General features: G+C 45.9%; 1 protein-coding gene across 3 annotated transcripts in view; it reads left to right on the top strand.

Moving 5' to 3' along the window:
- The window catches only part of GRID1 (glutamate ionotropic receptor delta type subunit 1), a 779,753-nt gene that overhangs the window by 492,293 nt on the left and 260,488 nt on the right, over window positions 1-26,972 (top strand). For all 3 annotated transcript variants that reach the window (XM_063781959.1, XM_016918777.4, XM_016918780.4), the window contains exons 6-8: window positions 10,569-10,739; window positions 23,538-23,699; window positions 25,113-25,232. In XM_063781959.1, coding sequence (XP_063638029.1) covers window positions 10,569-10,739; window positions 23,538-23,699; window positions 25,113-25,232 — 453 coding nt within the window. The remainder of the gene's footprint in view (window positions 1-10,568; window positions 10,740-23,537; window positions 23,700-25,112; window positions 25,233-26,972) is intronic.

Here is a 26,972-nt window from a genome sequence, read left to right as displayed (position 1 = left end):
CTTCTGCTAGCTTTTGAATGTATTTGCTCTTGCTTTTCTAGTTCTTTTAATTGTGATGTTAGGGTGTCAATTTTGGATCTTTCCTGCTTTCTCTTGTGGGCATTTAGTGCTATAAATTTCCCTCTACACACTGCTTTGAATGTGTCCCAGAGATTCTGGTATGTTGTGTCTTTGTTCTCGTTGGTTTCAAAGAACATCTTTATTTCTGCCTTCCTTTCATTATGTCACCAGTAGTCATTCAGGAGCAGGTTGTTCAGTTTCCATGTAGTTGAGCGGTTTTGAGTGAGTTTCTTAATCCTGAATTCTAGTTTGATTGCACTGTGGTCTGAGAGATAGTTTGTTATAATTTCTGTTCTTTTACATTTGCTGAGGAGTGCCTTACTTCCAACTATGTGGTCAGTTTTGGAATAGGTGTGGTGTGGTGCTGAAAAGAATGTATATTCTGTTGATTTGGGGTGGAGAGTTCTGTAGATGTGTATTAGGTCCACTTGGTGCAGAGCCGAGTTCAATTCCTGGGTATCCTTGTTAACTTTCTGTCTCGTTGATCTGTCTAATGTTGACAGTGGGGTGTTAAAGTCTCCCATTATTATTGTGTGGGAGTCTAAGCCTCTTTGTAGGTCACTCAGGACTTGCTTTATGAATCTGGATGCTCCTGTATTGGGTGCATATATATTTAGGATAGTTAGCTCTTCTTGTTGAATTGATCCCTTTACCATTATGTAGTGGCCTTCTTTGTCTCTTTTGATCTTTGTTGGTTTAAAGTCTGTTTTATCAGAGACTAGGATTGCAACCCCTGCCTTTTTTTGTTTTCCATTTGCTTGGTAGATCTTCCTCCATCCCTTTATTTTGAACCTATGTGTGTCTCTGCATGTGAGATGGGTTTCCTGAATACAGCACACTGATGGGTCTTGACTCTTTATCCAATTTGCCAGTCTGTGTCTTTTAATTGGACCATTTAGTCCATTGACATTTAAAGTTAATATTGTTATGTGTGAATTTGATCCTGTCATTATGATGTTAGCTGGTTATTTTGCTCATTAGTTGATGCAGTTTCTTCCTAGCCTTGATGGTCTTTACATTTTGGCATGATTTTGCAGTGGCTGGTACCCGTTGTTCTTTTCCATGTTCAGTGCTTCCTTCAGGAGCTCTTTCAGGGCAGGCCTGGTGGTGACAAAATCTCTCAGCATTTGCTTGTCTGTAAAGTATTTTATTTCTCCTTCACTTATGAATCTTAGTTTGGCTGGATATGAAATTCTGGATTGAAAATTCTTTTCTTTAAGAATGTTGAATATTGGCCCCCACTCTCTTCTGGCTTGTAGAGTTTCTGCCGAGAGATCCGCTGTTAGTCTGATGGGCTTCTCTTTGTGGGTAACCCGACCTTTCTCTCTGGCTGCCCTTAACATTTTTTCCTTCATTTCAACTTTGGTGAATCTGACAATTATGTGTCTTGGAGTTGCTCTTCTCGAGGAGTATCTTTGTGGCGTTCTCTGTATTTCCTGAATCTGAATGTTGGCCTGCCTTGCTAGATTGGGGAAGTTCTCCTGGATAATACCCTGCAGAGTGTTTTCCAACTTGGTTCCATTCTCCCCGTCACTTTCAGGTACACCAATCAGACGTAGATTTGGTCTTTTCACGTAGTCCCATATTTCTTGGAGGTTTTGTTCATTTCTTTTTATTCGTTTTTCTCTAAACTTCTCTTCTCGCTTCATTTCATTCATTTCGTCTTCCATCACTGATACCCTTTCTTCCAGTCAATCGCATCGGCTCCTGAGGCTTCTGCATTCTTCACGTAGTTCTCAAGCCTTGGCTTTCAGCTCCATCAGCTCCTTTAAGGACTTCTGTGCATTGGTTATTCTAGTTATCCATTTGTCTAATTTTTTTTGAAGTTTCTAACTTCTTTGCCATTGGTTTGAATTTCCTCCTATAGCTCGGAGTATTTTCATCGTCTGAAGCCTTCTTCTCTCAACTCGTCAAGGTCATTCTCCGTTCAGCTTTGTTCCATTGCTGGTGAGGAGCTGCATTCCTTTGGAGGAGGAGAGGTGCTCTGCTTTTTAGAGTTTCCAGTTTTTCTGCTCTGTTTTTTCCCCATCTTTGTGGTTTTATCTACTTTTGGTCTTTGATGATGGTGACGTACAGATGGGTTTTTGGTGTAGATGTCCTTTTCTTTCTGTTAGTTTTCCTTCTAACAGACAGGACACTCAGTTGCAGGTCTGTTGGAGTTTGCTAGAGGTCCACTCCAGACCCTGTTTGCCTGGGTGTCAGCAGCGGTGGCTGCAGAACAGCGGTGGCTGTAGAACAGCGGATTTTGGTGACCCGCAAATGCTGCTGCCTGATTGTTCCTCTGGAAGTTTTGTCTCAGAGGAGTACCCAGCCCTGTGAGGTGTCAGTCTGCCCCTACTGGGGGGTGCCTCCCAGTTACGCTGCTCGGGGGTCAGGGACCCACTTGAGGAGGCAGTCTGCCCGTTCTCAGATCTCCAGCTGCGTGCTGGGAGAACCACTGCTCTCTTCAAAGCTGTCAGACAGGGACATTTAAGTCTGCAGAGGTTACTGCTGTCTTTTTGTTTGTCTGTGCCCTGCCCCCAGAGGTGGAGCCTAAAGAGGCAGGCAGGCCTCCTTGAGCTGTGGTGGGCTCCACCCAGTTGGAGCTTCCCTGCTGCTTTGTTTACCTAAGCAAGCCTGGGCAATGGCAGGCGCCCCTCCCCCAGCCTCACTGCTGCCTTGCAGTTTGATCTCAGACTGCTGTGCTAGCAATCAGCGAGACTCCGTCGGCGTAGGACCCTCCGAGCCAGGTGCAGGTTATAATCTCCTGGTGTGCAATTTTTTAAGCCCATTGGAAAAGCGCAGTATTGGGGTGGGTGTGACCCGATTTTCCAGGTGCCGTCTGTCACCCCTTTCTTTGACTAGGAAAGGGAACTCCCTGACCCCTTGCATTTCCGAGTGAGGCAATGCGTCGCCCTGCTTCGGCTGGCACACGGTGCACTGCATCCACTGTCCTGCACCCACTGTCTGGCACTCTCTAGTGAGATGAACCCGGTACCCCAGATGGAAATGCAGAAATCACCCGTCTTCTGTGTCACTCACGCTGGGAGCTGTAGACCAGAGCTCTTCCTATTCAGCCATCTTGGCTCCACCCCAAAATGATTCTTAATATCTGGATGCAGTGGGCTGAATAATGGACTCCAAAGATATCCAAGGCCTAATCCTAGAACCTGTTAGTATTACCTTATATAGCAAAGGACATTTTGCAGATATGATGAAGTTAATGATCTTGAGATGGGGCGATTATCTTGGGTTATCTGGATAGGTGTTAAATGCAATCCCAGCATCTTTATAAGAGGAACACAAAGGGAGGTTTGACTGTACGAAAGAAGAAGAGGTGATGCAACCACAGAGGCAGAGCTTGGAATGATGCAGCTACAAGCCAGGGAATGCTGACGGCCACCAGAAGCTGGAAGAAGTGAGAAACATGTCTCCCCCAGGGTCTCCAAAGGAGGGCATCCTGGTCACCACCGAGATTTCAGCCCAGTGAAATGGATTTTGGTCTTATGGTCTCCAGAAATATGATAGAATAAAACTCTGTTATTCTGAAGCACTAAGTTTATGATAATTTGTTAATGCAGCTGTGGGAAACTTACACACTGGACAGCAGTGGAAGCTAGAAGTCAGTGCCATATTACTTTCCATGTCTAAGAGAAAATAGTAGTCAACTTAGAATTATATCTTTCAAGAGTGAGATAAAAATAAAGGCATTTCCCAGCAAACAAAAACTGAGTTTATCACCAACAAACCCAAATTAAAGGAAATTCTCAATAATATACTTCAGGAGAAGGAAGATGACCCCAGATATAAGGTCTGAGGTCTCTAAAAGAATGCCTTACCAATAAACTAATGGATATTGGTTACATAGATAAATATTGGCTGTATCAAACAATAGAAATAATGTGTAATGGGAAAATACAAAGAAAGATTTAATTAAAATACTGGAGGTTTTTAGCGTGTTAGTTGGGATAATGGTGATTGGAAGTAAACATTAAAGAAGAGAGTAAAAATACCGATTAACTTCACACTTTATTAGATATGCATATTAAAATATCTAGCATAACCAATAAAAGATAACATAGAAAACATAACTGCCAAGGGTAGGTAAATAAGTAAAGATAGGAAACAAATCATTTTAAAGGGAAACAAACAAGGAATAAAGAGAAAACACCAAAATGTATAATATAAATAATATTATAGAAATCAATCCAAATATATAAATAATCATAATCAATATAAATGGATTGAAATTTCTACTAAAAATTCAAATATGGATGTAAAATATCTAGTATATTAGGTTTACAGGCATTCCAACTAAAATGTGAGACAGAGAAAGACTGATGGCAAAGAGATGGAAAACGTTAGAGCAGGCAGATGCTAACCAAATAAAACTCATGTAGCTATATTAATATCAGACACAATAGACCATAAGGCAAGATGTGTTACTAGAAATAAATAGGATATCTATATGATGGTAACATTTAATTCAGCAAGCGCTGTCTTTCTATACTGTGTGTAACGAATAAAAAAACCCCTTGGCCAGGCACGATAGCTGACACCTGTAATCCCAGCACTTTGGGAGGCCGAGGCGAGTGGATCACCTGAGGTCGAGTTCAAGACCAGCCTGACCAACATGGTGAAACCCCGTCTCTACTAAAAATACAAACAAAATAAAAATAAAAATAGCCAGGCATAGTGGCATGCGACTGTAGTCCCAGCTACTCAGGAGGCTGAGACAGGAGAATTGCTTGAACCCGGGAGGTGGAGGTTGCAGTGAGCCGAGATTGTGCCACTGCACTCCAGCCCAGGAGACAGAATGAGACTCTGTCTCAAAATAAATAAATAAATACATAAAATAAGATAACATAACCCCAAAATATATTAAAAATAGCCAATATTCAAAGAGAAATACACAGATTTTTAATGGACCTAAAAATGACCATTGACACCAACAAATGAACAGTGAATGCACATGAAACGTTCATGTAATACAAACTGACCACACGGTAAGCTACAAAGCCAGCCTTTCCACAAAGAACCAAAGTTAGATGGGTTTGTAGCCTGGTTCTAACAAACATTCCTGAACGTGGAGAAGATACCCGTAGCAGGTGACAAAGGCTTTGTATCTAGAATAAAAAAATATATTCCCACAAATTAACATGCAAGAGAACCAACTCAGTGGAAATTGGACAAAAGCACAAATGCAGGAAAGGCAATACAAATGATTCATAAGTGTATAAAAGATATTCAACCTTATTAAAAATTAGGGAAGTGAAAATAAAATTGAACAATGCTCCAATGCATACTTACCAGACTGTCAAATATTAGGAAGTCATACAATATCAGGTGTAGGCAAGGATGTAGAGCAACAGAAACTCCCTTACCACATATGATTATAACTTTGTAAAACCACTTTATAAAAAGGAAAAATGAAAAAATAGCAAAATATAGAATATAAATAATATGACAGAAATCAACCCAAATATATAAATTTATTTTACACTTTACATATTTGCTGTTACCTAGTAAATTTGAATATGTTCCTATTTTCTAATCAAGGAACTTTAATTCTAGATATATATCCTAAAGAAATTCTTACTCAAGCACACCAAGACACATGCACAAGACAATGTACATGGAAACTTTGTAATGGCAAACAAACAAAACAGTCAAATGGTAATCAACAATAGGGTGAATAAATTGTAATATAGTCATACAATGTGATTGTGCACAGCTTTGAAAATGAATAAACTAGAGCTGAGCTGCACCTATCAGCCATGAATCAATCACTAATGCTTAATGTTCAACCAGTGGTTATTAAATGGTGGTGAGTATTGGAATTATCTGGAAAGCTAATGGGGTACCCAGAGACGTTGCTTGTTGAAGTGGGACAGGACTGGAGTTTTGTAATTTTATTAAGTTCCCAAGTGATACTGATACACAACGAAGTTTGAGAAACAGCGTGTTAGAACACAGTTGCAAGAGGCATGCACATTGTTTAGCTTACCCAAAGCTAAACAGAATAAATGAGACTAAGCTGTATGTTATTTGGGTTACGCTACACTAATCAGAGCATGATGAAAGCTGCTTCTGTGAGGAGGAAGGAGTAAGCTTTTGAGAAGGAGGCATCCAACCAAGATGTGGGTAATATTTTATTTCTTAGCTTGATGAAAGGCGCACTGAAATCATTTTATTATTCATATTTAATGTATGTAATGTTTGTACATAAGATATATTTCACAATATAAACTTAAAAGTAATAAAATACAAAAGGCTTACTTTGAGCCCGTGCACTCAGTGAGCATCTGTGTATGATGTGTTACTTTTGTTTGTGCTGCTGACTTGCTGACTTCTAATAGTGTTGTGTATACATTATCTTGCTTCTTCTGCTCATTGGCTGCACTACTGGAGGGAATCTTTGCCCAGGACAAAGGGAAAGTTTGTTTTCCAAGAAGCCACTTGGATTGCCCTCTGCACACTTAAGAAGGTCCCGAGGTCGGGGTGTCTCATAGTAGTACAGAGACTGACCTGATGTGTGCAGCCAGGAAATGCAGCCTGGTGTGTGCAGCCTGACATCAGTGAGCAGGGAGTGGATGCATCCCTATACTCACCCCTGTGGCACTACAAGAGACCCAGGAGGACCAACGGGACAAGAGCAGGGCCTGGCATGAAACTGCTAGAACTGACTGATCACACAGGTTTGGGACTTACGCAAGGAGAAAAGTGACCTTTTTAATTGCCCCCAAGGAAGTGGGGAAGCTGCTTCTGTGGCTTGTTAGATTCTGATTGCAAATATCTCTGGATTGTACAGTAAGAATAATCCCACAAGTGCAAGGAGGTGGGTAGGAGTACATTGGCAGCCAGCATACATGCTCTGACCCAGAGCACATGGATGAAAACTGGATTAGGGGAAACAGGAAGTTCTGCAAGGTACCTGCAGACCCTCACTGTGAGGAAGACATATGGCAGCTAATGGGTTGGAAAGGGAGCCTTCAAGAATTCCCAGGTGGGTAGAATGGAAAAGAAACAGTGCAGACTAAGGCAGCTGGGGGCAGGGGTTGAACCCACTTGATGTGGTGGCTGCCCTTGGCCCACTTAGCCACTCACTCCAGGTGCTGCCCCAGGTTGCCAGGGAAAGTGATGGTTGTGTTTACAGAAAGGTACTGTGCAACTTTGTAAGTCAACTCCACTACAGATTTCCAGGGTCCTGCTTGGGGTGTAGTGGGGAGAGCTCAGTGCTGCAGATTCTCCCTCCAGAAAGTTGAGGAAGCAGGAGAAGTTTAATCAAAGGACTTCTAGGAAAATGGCCTGTTATTCCTACAGTGCCCTCTGCCATCAAGAGAATATGGGAAAAACGAAAGGCATGAGACACATCCAATTCCTCTTGGAGGTGTACTGGCTCTGATTCTCTCTTTTGTGCATAATTTAAATTAGGGTCTTCATGACCTCCCCAGGTCCTTTATATTCTGTCTTTCAGGTAAAACTAACTAACCTACTCATTGGTTTTTCTTATATTCTTACTTTGTCTCAGATTAGAATGTGATTTCTCTTATTCTGTATCCTGTGTTCGGGGCAGGGCCTTGGTCACCAAGGCAGCTAAGAGCAGAGCTGAGCATGCACATCCAGGCTCAGCTGTGCCCTCTGCTCCCCTCCCTGAAGCCCAGCTGTGTTCTAGGCCCATTCCATCTGGTAGTCCTGAGATATGGACATTGTCAATTTCCCCACCTTTGACTGTCTGTCGGTTCCAATCTAATAAAATCATCTTCCCTTGAACAGACTTTTGTCTGAAATACAGTTTAGTAGTTTAAGCCCAAATCCAATATGTAATAACATTTTAGTTCTTTTGAAATCCCTGTAATTCAGTATATTTAGGAAATATTAATTATCCTAAAAGGATACAATCCTTAATATTTTACTTTCTCCCAGACCCAGCACGCAGTTTCAACTGACCAGGCTTCACACACATATCAGCTTCTTAAGACAGTTTCTGAAATACATTGTTTACCATCTTACCCTTAAAAATGTTATGTTCTTGTTTAAATGATTTTGAAACCCTCATCACTAATTCCCAACCTCATTAGCTTCCTTTTTACCATCATATTGTCTCAAAGCTAGAATGTGTCACATGCAAGGAGAAAGATTTAAGACCTATTTCAAAATGTAGCTATTTGTAGTTAAAATTTTGTCTTGTAATTTACCGCTGACTTAGTCCCTTCTTAGAAAGAGTGAACCAGAGCTTTTCTTAACCTGGCTAGCCCTCTCTTCCATCACTGAAATTGTTGGCTTATACAGGCTGTTCCTGACTTAGAATGGTTTGACTTACAATTTTTTGACTTTACAATGGCATGAAAATGATACACATTCAGTAGAATACCCAGTTTAGTACCCATAAAACCATTATGTTTTTCACTGTCAGTACAGCATTCAAGAAATTCTGTGAGATATTCAACACTTTATTATAAAATAGGCTTTCTGTTGGGTGAGTTTGCCCAACTGTAGGCTAACGTGAGCATTCTGAGCAAGGCTAAGCTGCGATGTTCGTCGGCTAGGGGGATTAAATGCATTTTTTATTTATGATATTTTCAACGTATGATGGGTTTGTCAGGATGTAAGCCCATCTTAAGTTGAGGGGCGTCTGTATGTGTTAGTTTCCATTTTTGTTGTAGTTCCCATGTTGCACACAGCTACAGAGAAGGGTGCTCTCTTCTCTGCTCTCTCCTCCTCCAGTTTTGTTCCTCTCTAATCCTCTCTCCCTACCGCAGTCAGAGATTTTCAAAAATGTAAATCTATGGCTTGTTTGAGCCCAGATCCTTTCAAGAGCTCCTTGTCTCCCTTAATATTAGCATTTTGTGGGGTGTACTGACCCTCTGTTCTCCCATCTGGCCCTGAATGGGGCTCTAGCCCTGCCACTGACCACTGTTCCCTCTGCCCCATAAGCATTCCCTGCAGGGGGCCAGTCGCTCTGTCCCTCCCCAGGTCATCTAAGGCTTTAGCATTTCACACTTCCTGCTGCCTCTACCCTCTACCTGGAACAGGGAGCCATTGGCAGCTCCCTCCACCTTCCTTCCACAGCACCACCAACTCCTCAACTGCAACCCTGCCCTGCCTACCAGCGGCACTTTGGCTAGCAAGTTCCTCCTCCAGAACTTGTTAGCCAGAAACAAAATCTGTATTAGTCAGGGTTCTCTAGAGGGATAGGACTAATAGGATAGAAGTATATATGAAAGGGAGTTTATTAAGGAGTATTGGCTCACACGATCACAAGGTGAAGTTCCACAATAGGCTGTCTGCAAACTGAGGAGCCAGTCTGAGTCCCAAAACCTCAAAAGTAGGGAAGCCACAGTGCAGCCTTCAGCCTGTGGCCGAAGGCCTGAGAGCCGCTGGAAAATCGCTGGTGTAAGTACAAGAGTCCAAAAGCTGAAGAACTTGGAGTCTGATGTTCACAGGCAGGAAGCATCCAGCACGGGAGAAAGATGGAGGTTGGAAGACTCAGCAAGTCTGCTCTTTCCAGCTTCTTCTGCCTGCTTTATTCTAGCTAGGCTGGCAGCTGATTAGATGTTGCCCACTGAGATTGAGGGCGGGTCTGCCTCTCCCAGACCACTGACTCAAATGTTAAAATCCTTTGGCAACACCCTCACAGACACACCCAGGAACAATACTTTGCATCCTTCAATCCAATCAAGTTGATACTCAATATTAACCATCACAAGTCCACCCCTTGTCAGATTCCTCATGGAAGCCCTGTTCTGGAAAGAGCTCCTGTGGTCTCCTCCCCCTGCTATTTCTATGCTCCACAGTGGATCATACCAGGATGGGATGTTGTGAGCACTAAATGAGCTAATGTGAGCAAAGGGCTTTTTGTAGTCAATATAGACAGCACATAGGTTTCCTTAGCCCTGGAACTTGGCATAATCCATCCTAGGATGCCCATGAGATTTATGGGACAGGATAGGGCCTGATTTTTTCCTGGCTGCATCCACAGTGCTTAGTACAGAACAAACTTCAGAGATATAGGTAGATTTTGTGGAATGAATAGTGAATAAATGAATGGATATATTCTCAAAATTCATATGCAAATATTTTGTAAAATGAATGTAATTCTAGAAGAATTCATGGAAACTCATTGTATATTGATCAACTATGGCAGAAAAACCCAGCTTTCCCTGTCAGAATCAGGTAGGTGACTCCCAAAAGGAAAGTTAGCCTTTCTGTCTTGCTAATGTCTACCATGACCTTTTACGGCATTGGTTCCTAAAAGCTTCACACCTGTGGAAACCAGTGCACCAGTGGTTTAGCCTCAAACGTCTTTTTCTAGCCTTCAGGGAAAATGTTGACTAATCTTGTTTGCCTCTAAGGGATAGCAAGTATTATTTGTGAATAAGCAACTAATGAACTGTGTGACCTGGGCCCAATCCCTTGCCCTCTTTGGCATCAGCTTTTCAGGCTGCTGGCCTAGACGCCTCCTGATAGGTCTCTTGCAGAGATAGTTCATGAGTGGATGGTAAGCATGGGCCTGGTTGTTTTTCTAGGAAATCAGTGACCCGGAGATCCTGGATCTGGTCCATAGTGCCCTTGGAAGGATGACCGTGGTCCGGCAAATCTTTCCGTCTGCAAAGGACAATCAGAAATGCATGAGGAACAACCACCGCATCTCCTCCCTGCTCTGCGACCCCCAGGAAGGCTACCTCCAGATGCTGCAGGTCAGTGCTCAGCCTCTTCTCCCCAGTCCCCTCCACCAAGAGTCTCACCCACACCCTTGGCCAAGGGAGACATGTGGGGGCCTCCTATTGCCACCAACTTCAATTACTAGAGCTCTGTCATTTGTTGAAATTGAAACCGGTTGACTGGGCAGTGTCTCTGAACAGCACTAGCAGGCAATTATGCCTGTTGTCAGCAGACAGGGCTTATTGGCTCACCGGGTGTCTCTGGTATTTAAAAGTCACATGCATAGAGGGTAAAGAGATTCCTGTCTCTTATGTCTCTGTGATGACTTCTTTGTGGGAATGTGTTCATCTGGCAGGGCTGGGGATGGAGTCTTCTTTGGGAAGTGATCATTTTGAACCTGTTTTAGGTTCTTGTTAATATAGACACGACCCTTGCAAAGCAAGATGGGACTATCCCAGCACATTGGCTGAGTGCTGAGGCTTGGGTCACCCAGGACACTGTTGGATGCTCAGCTGAGCAGGGAGGGGCAGGACAGCAGGACCATAACATGGAACCCCACCTGCATGGTTCCTTCCAAGGCCCAGAGGTACCAAGTGTTTCTGGTCAGTCCTTCAACCCTAAGTATGTGCAATCGGCACTAGCTTGTCTTGGGCCTTGGAATACGATGGAGAGCTATGTGCCTAGTGTAAGAGGTGGTTTCTCTCTGGGTGTTTGGGAGCAACAGGGAAGTAGTGTGGAGAGTACCCACTGGCAGCCTCAAATCCACTTCTAGGTTAGGAATGTGGTGCCTCAGAAAACTTTCACTGATGCTTAGTGAGAGCACCAGGACAGAAGGAAATTTCTTCCACTTGGGTTTGTGGAAATTGCCCAGAAGTTTGTACATGTGATATGCTTGCCATTCAGCATTTGAAACTAGTTCCACCATCTTTACCCAGCCAGGCATGAGGGTTAGAAATTGGGGTTGCAGAACAGAGACGGCTGTATCTGTCACCTGAGTATCAGCCCCACCCCATAACATTTTGCTCTCACTGTATCAGGGGCCGCACATTTTGTGGAAGGGAATTTTTGGAATCTTGAGTAGGGTGTGGACATGTGTCAAATTTGCCAAAGGAATGAATCTACTCTATAATCTCATATGTGGAGAGAAAAAGGAAACATGCCTCAATGGATGGTAAACATGAGAAATGTGTTCTTGGTTGAGGTGGAAACACAGCAGACATTGATTTTAGCTGGAATAATCCCCATTCCACTAGTGTCTGTGCTCCAGGGAGCCCACCAGAGTGTCTGGGGTCTTTCTAAGGCGGTGGAGGGGTGGCCAAGAGAGTGGACCCATGGTCCCCGCAGCACTCATGGACTCAAGAGCCCTGGACACCTGAGTCAGAGTGAAAGGCAAGAGTTTACGTTGAGATACTGCTGGTTTATTCTGCCTTCCTGTATGTGGAGTCTGGAAGAAATGGCGAAGGCCAAGTAAGTTCCTCTCACTGTGCCTCTGTAGTCCTGATTCCCAGCCTCCATGTGGGTGGAAATGGCCTTAAACAATGGGGCTCAGGGAGTGTGTGCCCATTCCCACCCAGTGCAGTGGGAGAGGGGAATCCCTTTGCTCTCTGTGGGGCCAGACTCTGTGAGGGTCTCGCTCCCTGCAGGGTCTTTCTAGCTTCTCTCTCCCTTGAAGGGCTTCCTCCCTCCCCAGATACATGGCACCCTTGCCTCATATGCCCTAAATCATTCTCTAGGTCTTAGTTAAACTGCACTCAGTCTCCTTGAAGAACAAAGATGGGGCCACTTTCCATGGCACAGAAGTGTCTGCAAAGGTTAGAGCAGGGGAAAGAAGAAAGTGCTTCTTGTTGAGGCCTGTGATGCCCCCTTTTGCTGTGGGTGAAAGGCGCAGGTGGGCCCTTTGGTTGCATATCAGACACATTGGATGCAAAAAGTCTTTTCACTGGAGGAGAGAGAAAGAGAGACTGAGGGGTTCAAAGGGGAATGTAGCTGAGGGCCTACTTAAATGACACGTGCCCATGGAGAGGAGAAACAAAGGCGCAGCTCCCAGATATGTGGCCGGACATCATCAAATGAGGTAAATGCAGTGTCAGATCCAGGAACCCTGGGACACTATGCCTCCCTCTGTTCCTGCTGAGACCCAGGCATTGCATAAAGAGCAAAGCTGAAGTGCAACACTGCAGGAATCTTGTAGTAATAGCAGCAACAGTAAAAGAGGAATCACGTCACCTGGGTTCAAATCCGGATAACTCTAGTTACTAGCCAATTATTTCATTATTAGTATTTGTTTATCGTTCTGCGCCTCAGTTCCCTCCTCTCTAAAATGGGGATTAGAATATTATCCCCCAGAGTCATAATTAAAATTAAATCGGAGAACATACGGAAAGCATTCAGTTCAGAGCTGGCTATTAGCAGTACAGGTTGAGTATCTCTAATATGAAAATCCGAAATCTGAAGTACTCTGAGATCTGAAATTTTTGAGTGCCAAAATGACACTAAAAAAAGTGCTCATTGGGGTATTTCAGATTTTGCATTTTTGGATTAAGGATGCTCAACTGGAATTGGAATATAATGCAAATATTTCAAAATCTGAAAAAAAAATCCCAAATAAAAACACTTCTTGTCCTAAGCATTTCAGATATGGGATACTTATCCTATTATCATCATTACTGAGGAGGTGGACAGGTACATTCAGGGCTTCCATGGAAAGGGTGAACATAGCCTTTTTTTTTTTTTTTGGTGTGATTTAGTCTACCTATCTCCAAGCATGCTTTTTAAAGGCATCACTGCAGGTGGGAGGGCAGTTTCTATCTTTCCAGCCCCTTATCACAGGCTTTGTGTACCACTTACTGTCCACATCTCTCCCATGGGTACTCAATCATAGCTTCCTTGCTTGGGTGATGAGAGGCTTTGTATTTTAGGCTCATGTAGTTCTTTATACAAGGCCACAAGACCCTGCTCATTGAAGACCCTTGATAAGGAATTAAAGGATGAATCTATTAAGAATGCAGGTCTCAGTACAAGTTAAACTGACCCTAGATGCCTCTCTCTCTCTCTCTCTCTCTCTCTATATATATATATATATATATATATATGTATATATGTAAAACACTTTATTAAAGGAATCTCTGTCTCCATTTGTTGCATCTGCTTCCTTGCAAGGCAGTATCATGAGAGGAAAATGTGGATTTATTTATTCATCCTGCCCAACAACTACTTGGGCAGCTTTTAGATTCATCTCATTTACAAGCCATTGCCTTCCAGTTTCCTCCATAGCTATTACCAGTTCTTTCTTTCTTAATGACAGCGTGGAAGGCAAACTAATTTCTACTAGCCTCTAGCTGTGAGATTTATCGAGAAGACTCTAACATGTTTAGAACAACTCAAGGAAAAAAAAATTATGTCATGGATTATTAACTTTGTCTTGATGAAATTAGTGAAGATCCTTTTGGAAATGGAGCTCTCCAGTCCATCTTTCTTCCCCCCCACCAAATGGCTGCTTTTGGGAAGATCATTCTGGTTTAGAAGTTTCTGGGAGGACCAAGAAGAACAGGGAATTTTTGCAAGAGTATCCATCCCTTGGCTTCTCTATTGAGCTGGCCTCAGAAACTCTGTCATCCTCTATGAGGCTTGTGGTCAGGGCTTTCTGTGCTCTAAAGCCAACCAAGAACTATTATAGCAAATCAGTTTGGTTCCTATTTAGCAGAAAGAAAGTCCCTTGGAAGAAAAATACCTAAATATGTGACCCCTAGTGCTCCAAAATCTTTGCATTTGCCAGCATGCAGCACTGTTGTTTATTTTTCCCCACAAAGCACTGTCTTATTTGTGTGTTTCTGATTCTTGTTTCCTTGACAAGTTAGTTTAGGACTTGTCTGACTCAGCCAGTAATAAAAGTGATAACCAGTCCCTCAGAACCCTGAGACTTTGCTAAGATTTCACAGACATCTTTGCTCAGAGGAGAATCTGTAACGTACTCTGTCTCTGGAACTGTACTGCCCTGTGACATCAGGGCTGCAATTGAAGTAAGAGGCGTATTATCACATAGCCATCCCCCCATTTATATTCAAATGTGTTTCTAAGGGGTGACAGGCAAATGATGTAAACTGTGTTGTGTGGTCACTGTGGAACCGGATCCCTGAATTAAGCTTTGGGGGCTAATGTGGTATTACCATAAAATGCTCCCTCAGGTTGAAATTTCTCTTCTTTGTGCATTTTAAAATTGTCGAATGGCTTGATTGAATCATTCCTCCTCTGTGCTGCACACACTCTATTAGAGGATTTCAACCCCTCTCCCTCTAACATCCCTATTTTTTAGGGTTTTCTGTACTCTTCCATGGCTAAAAGGTTTTTGTCAATCTGTTGGTAGAAGCCTGTCCTCTGGAGCTTCACTGAGCCTCCCCATACCAGCTACCTTGGATTTCATGTCACTTTCAATGGTTTACTTAGCCCTAAAAACCCATATGGGAGCATTTAACATGGAGAGTGGGGAAGGCTTTGTCGGAGACAATTGCGCAGGTGTTCTCCTTGGCTGCAACTGGCTGCTATTCTGGCTGCAGGCGGCCATGTGTGCATTTGGAGCCCAGGAAGCCTTGGGTGTGGACAGATAGCCCTCTGCACTCTTCACACCGTCGCCTCAGATTCAGCAGTGAGCAGAGCTCCCTGCATCCACTGTGCCCTCTGTTACCATCTGCTTCCTCCTGAGGCTTGGCTGTGATGCCCTCTCCCAGGACAGCTGGACTGGCAGCAGTTTGGCAGAGACTACACCTGGCATGGATTTCTCAAGCTGTGACATCTGGGTGTCAACTTGTCCTCCCCGCTGGTACCTCTGTCAGCTGCTTGTCTAACTTTTCTGGCCAACCACAACCTGTCTGAGGATTTGGTCAGAGGTCAGTTCCTGCTGTTTGCCTCTGTGATGTCTCCCTGAACAGTCCACTTTGCTTGATTAATGACAGAGGGAAGAGAAAACTGGGTTCTTCAGAAGCCTGGAGGAAATGCAGCCTTTCTTAATGAAAACATTTTCTACACTTCCAGCTTTGGTGTTGGGAGGATAATGGTCTGGTTCTGACCCTGGCCTGTGATTCATCTTCCTTCTCCTCCAAGAATGATTTTTACCTTGATAATGTGGATGCACAACAATTCCCTGGGCCCCAGAGCATAACAAATACTAGGCTGGAATACCCTAATAAAACGTGACTGAAGTCTCAGATTTACTACAGAGAAGGCATGTGTTGCTGCCAGGAGGGCAGACAGCCTGGCCACCCGGCAGGCACACCCTCCTGTCCTCCAGGGGCCTCTCCCCCACTGATGGGGGCAGAGGTCTTAGCTGGATCGACCTGGGAGCCTGCAGCACTCCTGAGGAGCTCAACACACTTCATGGGGGGTTTATATGCTCATTATCTCTGGTCCTGATCCTGCTTCCAGGGATTCAATAACTGACCAGAACACCTGAGCTTCCAATGTGCCTGCCTCTACCCTGCCCAGTGCTTGCCCAGGTGGAAAGTCAGTGCCTTCCTGGTTTCAACAAGACAACAAATTCCCTTCTGCACAAGACATCCACTATGGTCTGAATGTTTGTATCCCTCCAAAATTTCCATGTCGAAACCTAATCCCCAAGGTGACAGTATTAGGAGGTGGGACCTTTGGGAGGTGATGAGGGTGGAGCCCTCATAAATGTGATTCATGCCCTTATAAGGGGCTGAAGAGACCAGAGTTCTCCTCTTCCACTCTGCCAGGGCAAGATGAGAAAGCACCACTTATGAGCCAAAAAGCACGTCCTCACCAGACACAGAATCTGTAGGCACCTTGATCTTGTACTTGCCAGGCTTCAGAATGGTGAGAAGTTAAGTTTTTGTTGCTTATAAGCCACCCAGTCTATGTTTTTTTGTTACAGTGACCTAAGTGGACTAAGGCAGCCTTCATGTCTCCTCAGGAGCCTCAGAGCCCAGAGCCGGTGTTGTATGCCATGGGGAGTTGGGTGGGGCATTTGCATTGTAGCTGCTTAAGCAGGATTCAGCCTTCGAAGCCACTCCGCACTGGGGAATGTGCAGTGTTTCTGAGCACTGCTTCCCTGCCCCCAGTGCTCCATTATCTCCTCGTCTTGCTTGCTTCCCTGCCCTCCCTCCATTTCCTCCCTCTGGGTCTTGATTCCTTATTTTCTCATGAAGATCAATTTAACAGTCTCACTGGTGGCCTTTGCTCCTGCTGCCACAAGGTATTTTCCTAAATAAAATATAGTTACTGATGTAATAGAAATTCTGGTAATAACTTTTTTAAAAAATCTATTTTTCCATCCCTGGTCCTCAGTCAACTTCTTGTGACTCATCTCTAATTATCCAGCAGCCGCGAGTGTCCATCTGGGTCTCTCAAGAGCTGCAAGCCCCCAGCAAGAGCTCACGGCTGAGTTCTCTCCTGCTTCCCAGAGATGCCTCCTACCTTTCCCATTATCTTTCTGAGGACCCACCTCCTGCATGGGTAACTGATGTTGGAAATTTATACCTTGCCAGGATCCTGCTATCTCAGGGAAATGCATAGCCTGGGATTCTGGTGGGAGATGGCCAATTCTACATTTATTCACACAGAGCTCCCATCTCTTTCCCCAGCAGCCTCTATCCACCACCACTTGTCTTCTAAGAAGAGGCATCTTTTTTGCAAATGCCTTGACATCTCTTTAACTTTATGTTTCTAAGAACATGTTTAGAACTGTTATTCAACTTTCAGTAATTGCATAAATACCCATTTATGCATTTGTTATGCATTTCTTCTTATGTTAGACCTTTCATAAATGTTCCTTCCTAATTCTTATAAACCTCTCAAAATTGGGAATTTTAATTTCCACGTTGTAGCAGGTCCTGATTAGGGAAACTGGCATGTGCACAGGCTCAGAGGCCTGAGAGAGCAGGGGAAGAGTTCATTGTGCCTGGGGCAAGGGGTGAGAGGCAAGAAGTTGGGAAGTAACTTGGAGGGGACAACAGCGACTGGGGCTCTGCCCTTGGTGATGTGATGTGGAAGACGTGTATCTGAGAAAGGCAACTCTGTGCAGTGTGGAAAGGGAGGATCTGAGGCTGGAGACAGGTTAACCAGTGGTTACCATCTCCCTAGGGAACATTAAGGGCACCTGAACTCCACCCCCAAAATGGGAGGTGACCATTGAGTCCTCACTCAATTGAGTCCTCATCTGGAAGCTTCCCCAGGACTGAAACCCCTGAGCTGGTCAGAGGGTGGAGTGCAGAGCACGTGCCTTCCATGGATGCTGGACTGCAGCTGGCCTTTGTTCCAGCCATACCCTGCCTGCCTTCCCCACCTCCCCTGCACACCTCGCTGATCTCATTGCAGAATCCACTGTGCCAAAGGCTCCCGTGGCTGAGCCAGCCTTGCTATGTGAATGTCTGGCTTTTGACTGCAGCAGGCCACACTGTCTCCCTCTCAGGAACCAGAGTCAGGGTATTATAAAGCTTCCCCCTCCACCCTCCACCACACAACACACACTCTCTGAGCCTTCCTGTGTTGGTACCTTTTATGAAACATCCTAGGGGCAGAGAAGTGGCCTTTCCCTTAAAGGGCAGCCCTGCAACACCTCAGATCATGTAGCCCTGAAAGGTGTGGCTCAGACCCTGGGGGCTGTGGCAGCTGTGGCTGTGCTGCTGGGGCCTGGAGGAGGCCAGGGACATGTACATGGGTGCTCAGGTGAGCAGATTTCAGGTGGGACTGGGAATTAATATTCAGTGCTGATTCTTGCTTGATCTCTGACCCTCAAGCTATAGGAGTCAGACATGATCCCTTTGTGCCTTTGGAAGGCTTTAGGGACCCAAGGGGCTTTGTGGGAGAGAATGAGTGGTGTTGGAGGATACAAATTCATTTTCACAGTAGTCCTCATGTTCTGCATCCAGACTGGTGCTGACCCCAGCTTCTGGGGACATCCCTGGAGGAGCTCTCAGCTCATACATATTGAAATCTGGAAGCTGCATAGATATTTTATTTGCCTCTTCTATTCATTTCTGTCTCTGCTCTCTCTAAAGATGAAGATGCATGCAAAGATCTTAGAATAGTACTTGGCACACAGGGGTATTACCATCTGCATTCCACAGGTGGGTAAATCAGGGCTGCCACATTGTACCTCTTCAGGGGCCCAGATCACACTGTATTTTATTGTTATCAAGATAAGTCTCAGAGTGTTCAACAGCTTGTTCAACATCACTCAGCAAATGGATGCTAGTGGAGATCTACTTCACTCGTTCAATCAACATTTATTGAGTGCTTGCTGTATCCATGCACTACTGTAGAGACCTGGGGTCCGGCAGTGAGCAAAGCTGGCCCAGGCTGGAATGAATCCAAAGCTGTTGCTGATCCTATTAGACCACTTGCCTAAGCTGCAACCCTAGTGTGAGAGTCGTACTGTATGGTAATTAGTGAGATGAATTTGCCGTAAATCTCTGGAGTGGCTAAATGAAACCATCCAGTCCCTCTTCCAGCTCTCTCCTCACTTATAATAGAGCCCATGAGCTCCCAGGAAGGCCTCAAGCCCTTTTCCTGGCTTCTGTCTGGCCTTGACTTCACTCCCTCTAGCATCTCTGACCTGGCTCCAGGTATTTTGCTTTGCAGCCAGGTCTCTCCTCTGCCATGCCCATGGCCTTGACACTTTGACCTCTCTTTTGCTTCTCAAATTTACTCTTACCTGGAATGCTTTTTTGGTTCCTGGAATTTTATGCTGCAGTGTTCCTAGGTCACCCACAGCCCTGGGCTCCTGCTTGCATGGGGATGAGGGTTTAAATAGTGACAGCATCTGCTTGCTTGCCTTACCTTTGCTAATGGACTCTGTACTGTGCATAACCTACAATATGAGGGAGGGAGGCAAGGACTTCTCCAAGCCGGGCCTCATTCTCTGCACCTGTGGCCTGTGACTCCAGCCTGGGCTGTTGGCCCCTGGTGGTCAATGACAAGTGAGCATCCATGCATCTGGGAGCCTCTCTCCTTCCAGACTTCCTTCTCAGGGGCTTGGCATGACCAACCCTGACACTGATATCCAGCCATCTTCCCTGAGGAAAGGCTTCTTTTATGTTTATCAGGCTCTGGAGAGGGCCCCAAGCATAAACTGCCTTTCTACCATCTACTTGTGATTTTTTTCATCCAAGAATCCCTTCTCTGAATAGGTTGTGAGGTTAGGGCCTTTCCTACCCTCCGCATCCCCACCAGTGAACTGTCAGCTAAAGTCAGTTTGCACAAAGTAGGTCGTCTCAGTGAGGATGCTGAGGTTGGAGAGAAGATGGGGGAGCCACAGATTATTACTGCAGTGTTAGATTATGCCCAAGGCAGGGAGAAACAACATCTTACCAGGGAAGAGTTAGGAGTAAGTGGAGTAGATGGAAACAGCTCCATGGGAAGATCAAGAAGATGTTTTGAGGAGGTTTTAGACAAGAAAAAATTGCTGTTTGAACAAAGGAGGCTCTGTCCAAAGTCAAAGTTGGAGGGATAAAATCTCTTTTATCTGCTATCCATTTTCTATAATTTCTCTTTTTTGTAAAACATGGTTAGTGTATGCCTTCTGAGAAAATCCATCCATCCATCAATCACTCCGTGCATCCATCCATCCATCCATCCATCCATCCATCCATCCATCCATCCATCCATCACTTCATCACTCCATCCACCCATCCATCCATCCATCCATCCCTCCATCCATCACTTCATCCATCCATCCATTTACCTATACATCTACACACTCATCTATCCTTCCATTTGTGCATACATGTGTCTACCATGTGTTCGGCCATGAAACATACATTAAGCACCAGCTATGTGCTTTGATTGGTGCTGAGTTCTAGAGATAGTACTTAAAGAGCTCAAAGTTTGCTGAGATAAACACATTCATGAGCTGGCAACATATATAATGGAAGAGGGGTACATCTAGGGTGATATGTGGGCAGTGGGAAGGCCTGCCTATCTATGCCTGGAAAAGAGCATTGCTCAAGCCTGTTCCCATGAACTGGGATGTATTCACCCTTCCAAGCAGACATACTTGTGGGAAGACTGAGGGCTTCCTTTGGCCTTTCTGAGTCATGTCCTGCTTTTTCCTCTTTGTTCAAGACCTCTCTGCATTCATACATTTGTTGAGTACCTTAATTGATTGTGAATAGAAGTGCTGAAGTGAAAGGGAGATTCCACTGGGTTCTGGTCAGAGCCACAGATGAGCTGGTGCTGTGGACTCTGCCCTGATGTGTGAGTGTGTGGATGGGTGGGAGTAGGGTCAAAGAGACCTGGCTGGTTAAATAGCATCAGCTATCAGTTGGTGGCTGGTAGACCCATGAATGTCTTGAGAAGAGAAATCTTCCCATCGTTAAGGATTCTCAGCTTCAAGTTATTCTCTTGGGAAAAGAAAGAAAAAAACAACAAACCAATTCTAAATGGCTTATATTCCTTATAACAACATCTCCATCATGGGTTTGTTTTCCAGAGGGGAGGAAGACTCATCAACACATGCAGTGGTGGGGGCTCCTGAGGGCTGGGGAGTTGACAGCAACAAAGAGTGAATTAGTCCTGCTCATTGAGGAAATGCTCCTCTAGGCCTCAAGTGGCTGAGGGCACAGTTCTGTCATGGTGTTCCCTGTGCAGTGAGGGGGTGAGCTCCCAGTGGGTGGTGGTACTTAGTTTTCCCTCTGCTGTCAAGTAAGCTCTTGTGTGCTGCAGGCCCCTGAAGAAGGTCAGCCCAGGCACTGACCTTCTACTCCCCCTCAGCTCAAGGCTCTTGCTTTAGCACACTCTTGACACCTCTGCAACATCTGGCCATCCTCCACCTACCTGTTACACCTACAGAATGCAGAGGCCCTAGGCATGCAGCCCACAATGGTCAGAGCTGGGGGAGAGGACAGTGGCAGACAGGACAGTGGCAGACAGGACAGAGCTCTTCAGCAATGGTCTGTGCACAAGGATACCTACAGGGGAGGAAGTCAGCTCTGCCTGGATGTGACATGCTGGGAATGGCCCTTGAGGGCTAGACAGGCATGACAGGGCAGATGTTTGTGATGCCTTACACCTCCTATTGGCTCATCTCAGACTTCAGCTTCAGTTGCTGGAGAGTTCGCGCCACCTAACTTCTGATCTAAGGTTCTGCTTTTGGAGCACCTGGACTAAGAAACATGAGGAAGTAAATTGCAGGCAGAGAACAAGGCACAGAGGTGTTGTGGTACAGGGACATATTGAGGAGAGTAGGGGTGAGGCTGGGGGAGGAGGGGTTCTTTTTGCAGCCCAAGGAGCCTATTTGATCTTCCCAGGAGTCCTGTGAGGCTGACATGATCTCCTATTTTTATCTGGTGATTTTGTTTTTCTAAAATATTTTTAGCAGACGACTTGCTGCTTAGGCGTTCAGAGAATGGTCCCCTTGACCCACTTTGGCTGAGGGTTGTTTGTGCAACAGTTATCAGTGGGGGGCCACAAACCTGACTGAGGGTGGACGCTACCTCGCCCTCACCCCCTTCCCTTCTCCTCCTCTTCTCCTTTGTGCTCCAATGTCCCCATGGAGGGCTGGGGTGGTGTGAAGGTGACATCCGAGAACAGGGCTGTCCTTCTCCCCCATTGGGCTCCCGCTGGGCCCCTGGGAGGGTGGGTGCTATTTTCTAGCTCCTCCACATCCAGATCGGGGTCTATAGCCACACTCAGGAGGCTGAGCCTGGCCTGCCCACCCTGGACCCCACACATGGGTTGGGCCCCGATGCTGTAGTGTCGTTCTTCACACTTCTACCCTAGATTCTCAGTTATGGCCTTGCTCTCCAGAGCACTGAGACAGGGATGTGTCTCCTCTACCACTGAGCTCACATCAGACAACTAAGCAGAAGGGTGGTCCTCAGATGGGCACAGTTGCAAATCCCAAATGTGTTCCCTGGGTGGCAGTGACTCCACTGCAGAGCAGGCACCAGAATCCTCATCTCTTGTTACCACCGTCCTCGCTGTTACCTCGTCACTCAGGCCACCATTCACCCTAGGCGTGTCCGGTGACCAGAGTGGTCTTTCTGAGGCCCAGGTCTGATCTCCAGCTTCCTGTACACTGACCCAACAAAGGCGTCCTTCTCCCTACAGTCACCTCTGTTGCTATTCCTCCTTAGTAAGTCCCTAAGTCTTTGCAGGGCTCAATCCCTGCTTCTCTCTTGATCCTGCTCCCTCTGTATTGTACCCATTGACACAGTCGTCTTGAACTGCTTTCAGTTCCTTTAACCCAAGGATCCGCCAGCGGTGGCCGATAGAGCAAATCCAGTATATTGCCTCTTTTGGAAAATAATGTTTTATTGCACATGGCAGCACCCATATGTTTATATATTGTCTATGGCTGCTTTCAAGTTATAACAGTAGGGTTGAGCAGTTGAAAAAGAGACTACTAAGCCCAAAATCTTTATGAGCTGGTCCTTTACAAAAAACTCTGGTGGACTGTGCTATACCTGGCCCTGTCTCTTGACACCTTCATGCCCTTGCAAATGCTGTGCCCTCCCTTTATCCTACTAATCCTTCAACGCTGAGCTTTCTGCTTATCCTTCCCTCCATCCTCCCTTACCTGAGTAGGTAACTTACCTGTGTGCACATCTCAATCAGCTACAGATAAGGGTTCTCCTTGTTGATATACAGATGCACATCCCACTCTAGTTCCTGAGGCAGGGCAAGGTCTTATTCCACTCAGGACTCTAGAAGCTGGCTGGGTTTTTGAAAGTACACCTAAAAGCCGAGGATCTTGGCATAGATACTGGGCACCACAGCTTAATGTTGGCATCCTGCATTCCTCCTCCTTTCTGTGGGTTTCTCCAAAGCTCTCTAGAAATGCACCTGTGGAAAGGGTTTCACTGCCTCTGTCTTTGCAGATCTCCAACCTTTATCTGTATGACAGTGTTCTGATGCTGGCCAACGCCTTTCACAGGAAGCTGGAGGACCGGAAGTGGCATAGCATGGCGAGCCTCAACTGCATACGGAAATCCACTAAGCCATGGAATGGTGGGAGGTCCATGCTGGATACCATCAAAAAGGTACGTGTGAGGGGGCACCCCCAACCTGGGCAAAGACAGGCCCCTTCTTATACCTCCACTGTGTTCCCCTCTAGCAGCTGGCCTGAAGCTAGGCTCTGTGTGGCTGCCCCAGTAGGCCCCTCCCCATTCCTCTCTCCTTGTCACTCTTCCTGTCCCAGCATCTGCAGGCCAAGTGAGCTGTGGTCCATGAATACATACTATCATTACTGTCTTCAATTTAATATAAGAACTTCTGAGAGGTTAAGCAACTTGCCCTTGGCTGCAAGTAGGTATGAAATGGAGGCAGCTGCCTATCCCGCGTCTGCAAGGTACCCCTCTATGCAGAACACCACTCCCCAAGAAACGAGTGCACCTGTATGTGTGCTTGTGATGTATCTCATGTGCTGAGGAGGGATACTGAATTATAAAGCTGGATTTGAAGTGAATTGAGTAATCTATGGATGATTTGTTAGAGTGAATTCACTTTTAGAGGCTTCAAAAGAGCATTTAGGGAAATCCATAGCGTTAGGAATTTAGTCACAATGAATTGCATGTGGTTTCAGTAGCAGGGAACATGCTTTAGTGTAGGTGAGAATCTACTACAGCCCAGGGCAGAGCCAGGGCCCCTTCTGGGCCAGGTGTTTCTGGGACTCTGTAGGGTCACAGGGACTATGAGAGATAAATCTTGATGAGAATCTCACCCTGGGCTTGGAGAGAGAAAGGGGCTCACCATGGCTCCCTCAGCCTCCTGCTGCCTCCTTCTCCTGTGAAGCCCACTGAGCCAGTAGAGAGAGGCATGGAGACCACAGCCAGTCTGTGCTGGATGCTGTGCTTTGCACATATTTTCTCCTTTAGTCTTTGTGGGTTCTATGATGTGGAGCTAATTAACTTCAGGCCAAAGCTGGGAGATGGGCAATGTGCCCAAGGTGGCACAGGTGGCAAAGCCAGGATCCAAGCTAGGGATCTTGCTGTGCCCTCCAATGCACATGTTTGCTGCCCTGCAACTTACCATCATGTGTCTGATATGTCACCTGTTGACCTTTGAATTTTCTCTTGGGTTAGGCTAAGGTGAGCCCCTGGAACTGATTGCAAGGGGAGGACTAAGCTTCAAGAGGGCAGGAACAAAAGCTACCAATGTTTAATCTCATGGCTAGCATGGTGCCTGGCACATAGCAGGGACTCTAAGCATACAGATGGTATGAATGACAGGTGCAAGCCTTAGGGATTTCTCCCATAAGCAAATGTCCTAGAAAGTACTGATCCTGCTCTGAGGGCCTAGGACCACCAGCCCATCTTGTCCTCATTACAGCCTGTCCATGGTCTCAAAACTGATTGCTCCCTTCTTGGTGACCACTTCCTTGCTCCTCTTAGCCTTTGGGACTCCATCCTCTACCTTAACCAGATTTTCCAATGGGTTTTTCTCCTCTTCTGCAGGGCCACATCACTGGCCTCACTGGGGTGATGGAGTTTCGGGAGGACAGTTCGAATCCCTATGTCCAGTTTGAAATCCTTGGCACTACCTATAGTGAGACTTTTGGCAAAGACATGCGCAAGGTAAGCCTCAGGCTCCCTATCTTCCAATCTTCCTGCTATGGTGCCACCGAAGACAGCAACAGCTACAGGGTCCCTGAGCTCCCAGCAACTGTTAACTAGCACAGATATCCTCCCTCCTAGTCTCTCTCTGCTGATGCTACCATTGGCTGGTGTTTATAGGGCATGCTAGGGAGTAGGTGCAGAGAGGTTTCCAAACAGAAATTGCCTCTAATGGAGTCTCTTTGAGTAGAGCAGGGGTACCTGGTATCAACTGGGTCCTACTGCTTGGATCAGGGGGCTGCATGGAGGCTATAAAGGACAATGTGTTTTCTCAGAGCAGTGAAATCAGCCCGATCACAGGGACAAGTGTGAATTGTGGTTGAGGCAGGAGGCAGAGGTTACAGCCTGAGTGTCCTCCAGATCCAGGAGTGAAACAAGGCCACAAACAGAAAATGGAGCTGCAAGGAGGGTGGAAATTGGAAAATGCCAGAGGCCAGCGGAAAGATAAATGAGAGACAGAGGAGTTGAACAACTCAGACTGAGGTTTGGCTTTTTTATTTGGTGCTGGTGCTGGTGCAGGTGGCAGCCTGGGTCTTCCCAGTGATACTTTTCCTCTTCTTCCAACTCTTATGGGTGATAGAGAACAGTTTTCAGGACTGTGGATAGTGGAGAGTGGCCTTTTATCCAGGGTGGGGATCCCCAAAGTTAAGTGGACTCATGACACAAAGAGTCTAACAGGGCTAGGACAAAGAGGCCGACATGGCAAGTAAGGGCTTAGAACAATTATCCAAGTGAAGGACCTTGGATGTGGTCACTGTGAGCCAATGTGGAGCTGATGGTGGGTATCCTGGTGTGGTCAGTGGCTGGCTGTCCTGGGCCAGCCCAACTCTACTGGCTTGGATGCACTTCCAGAAATAGCCTGTACAGGAGAGGCCAGAGATGGGACTACTCATGGTGTAGATGGGCCACAGCGGCTTGGTCTTCTCCGGAAATAATGAAAGCATTGACTGATTAGCATGTACTCAGGCACAGCCTCATGTATTCACAGACATGCTCACACACACACACGTACACACTTCACATACTTCGAAGGAAGATATCTCTGCTAATGATGGTGCCTGGAGCATGAAGGACAGTCCTCACAAGTAATGACCTCTCAGCAGGGGCTGGATAAGCCCTCAGCAAAGAGCCCTCTAGCCTGATGTCACCATTGGCTAGAAGCAGTGGAGGGAGAGGCAAGGGCTAAGTGATGTTGGGGTACTGAGAATCTGGGTGGGGGAATTCTTTGGTTTTGCTCCTGAGGGCCAGGGTAGAAAGATGCATGTGTGGACTGGTGGAGGGTGTGAGAGCTGGGGAACAGGGAGGGAGCCGTGTAGAGCTCATCAGTGAAGATGGGGCAGAAGACAAGCTCCCCAGGGAGAGACTGGGATGGCCTGGGTCCATGTGTGATGTGGGGGGACGGTGCGGGGGATTTTTAGCCCACTCTGATGGAGGAGAGAGTCATGGATTGGTCATATAAATAATTGAAGTTTCAATAATTTGTTGTGACACAATATCTGACATACATGGCTTGATGGCATTTTGGAGCTCAGAGGTTTGTTGGTGGCATCCTAGAGGGAGTCGGCTAGCAACTATTCTGTGACTTCCCGTGTAGGGCCAGGGTGTGACCTGCAATGTCCAGGAAGCCAGGGCTGGCCTATGATGTCTGTTAGGAATGCCCAAAGCTGTGAGACTTGGTGAGGGGATGGGCATGAGTGGTCA

This window comes from Pan troglodytes, chromosome 8, assembly GCF_028858775.2.
Source record: "Pan troglodytes isolate AG18354 chromosome 8, NHGRI_mPanTro3-v2.0_pri, whole genome shotgun sequence".
Classification (NCBI taxonomy): Eukaryota; Metazoa; Chordata; class Mammalia; order Primates; family Hominidae; genus Pan; species Pan troglodytes.
This window is presented reverse-complemented; position numbering and strand designations above follow the sequence as displayed.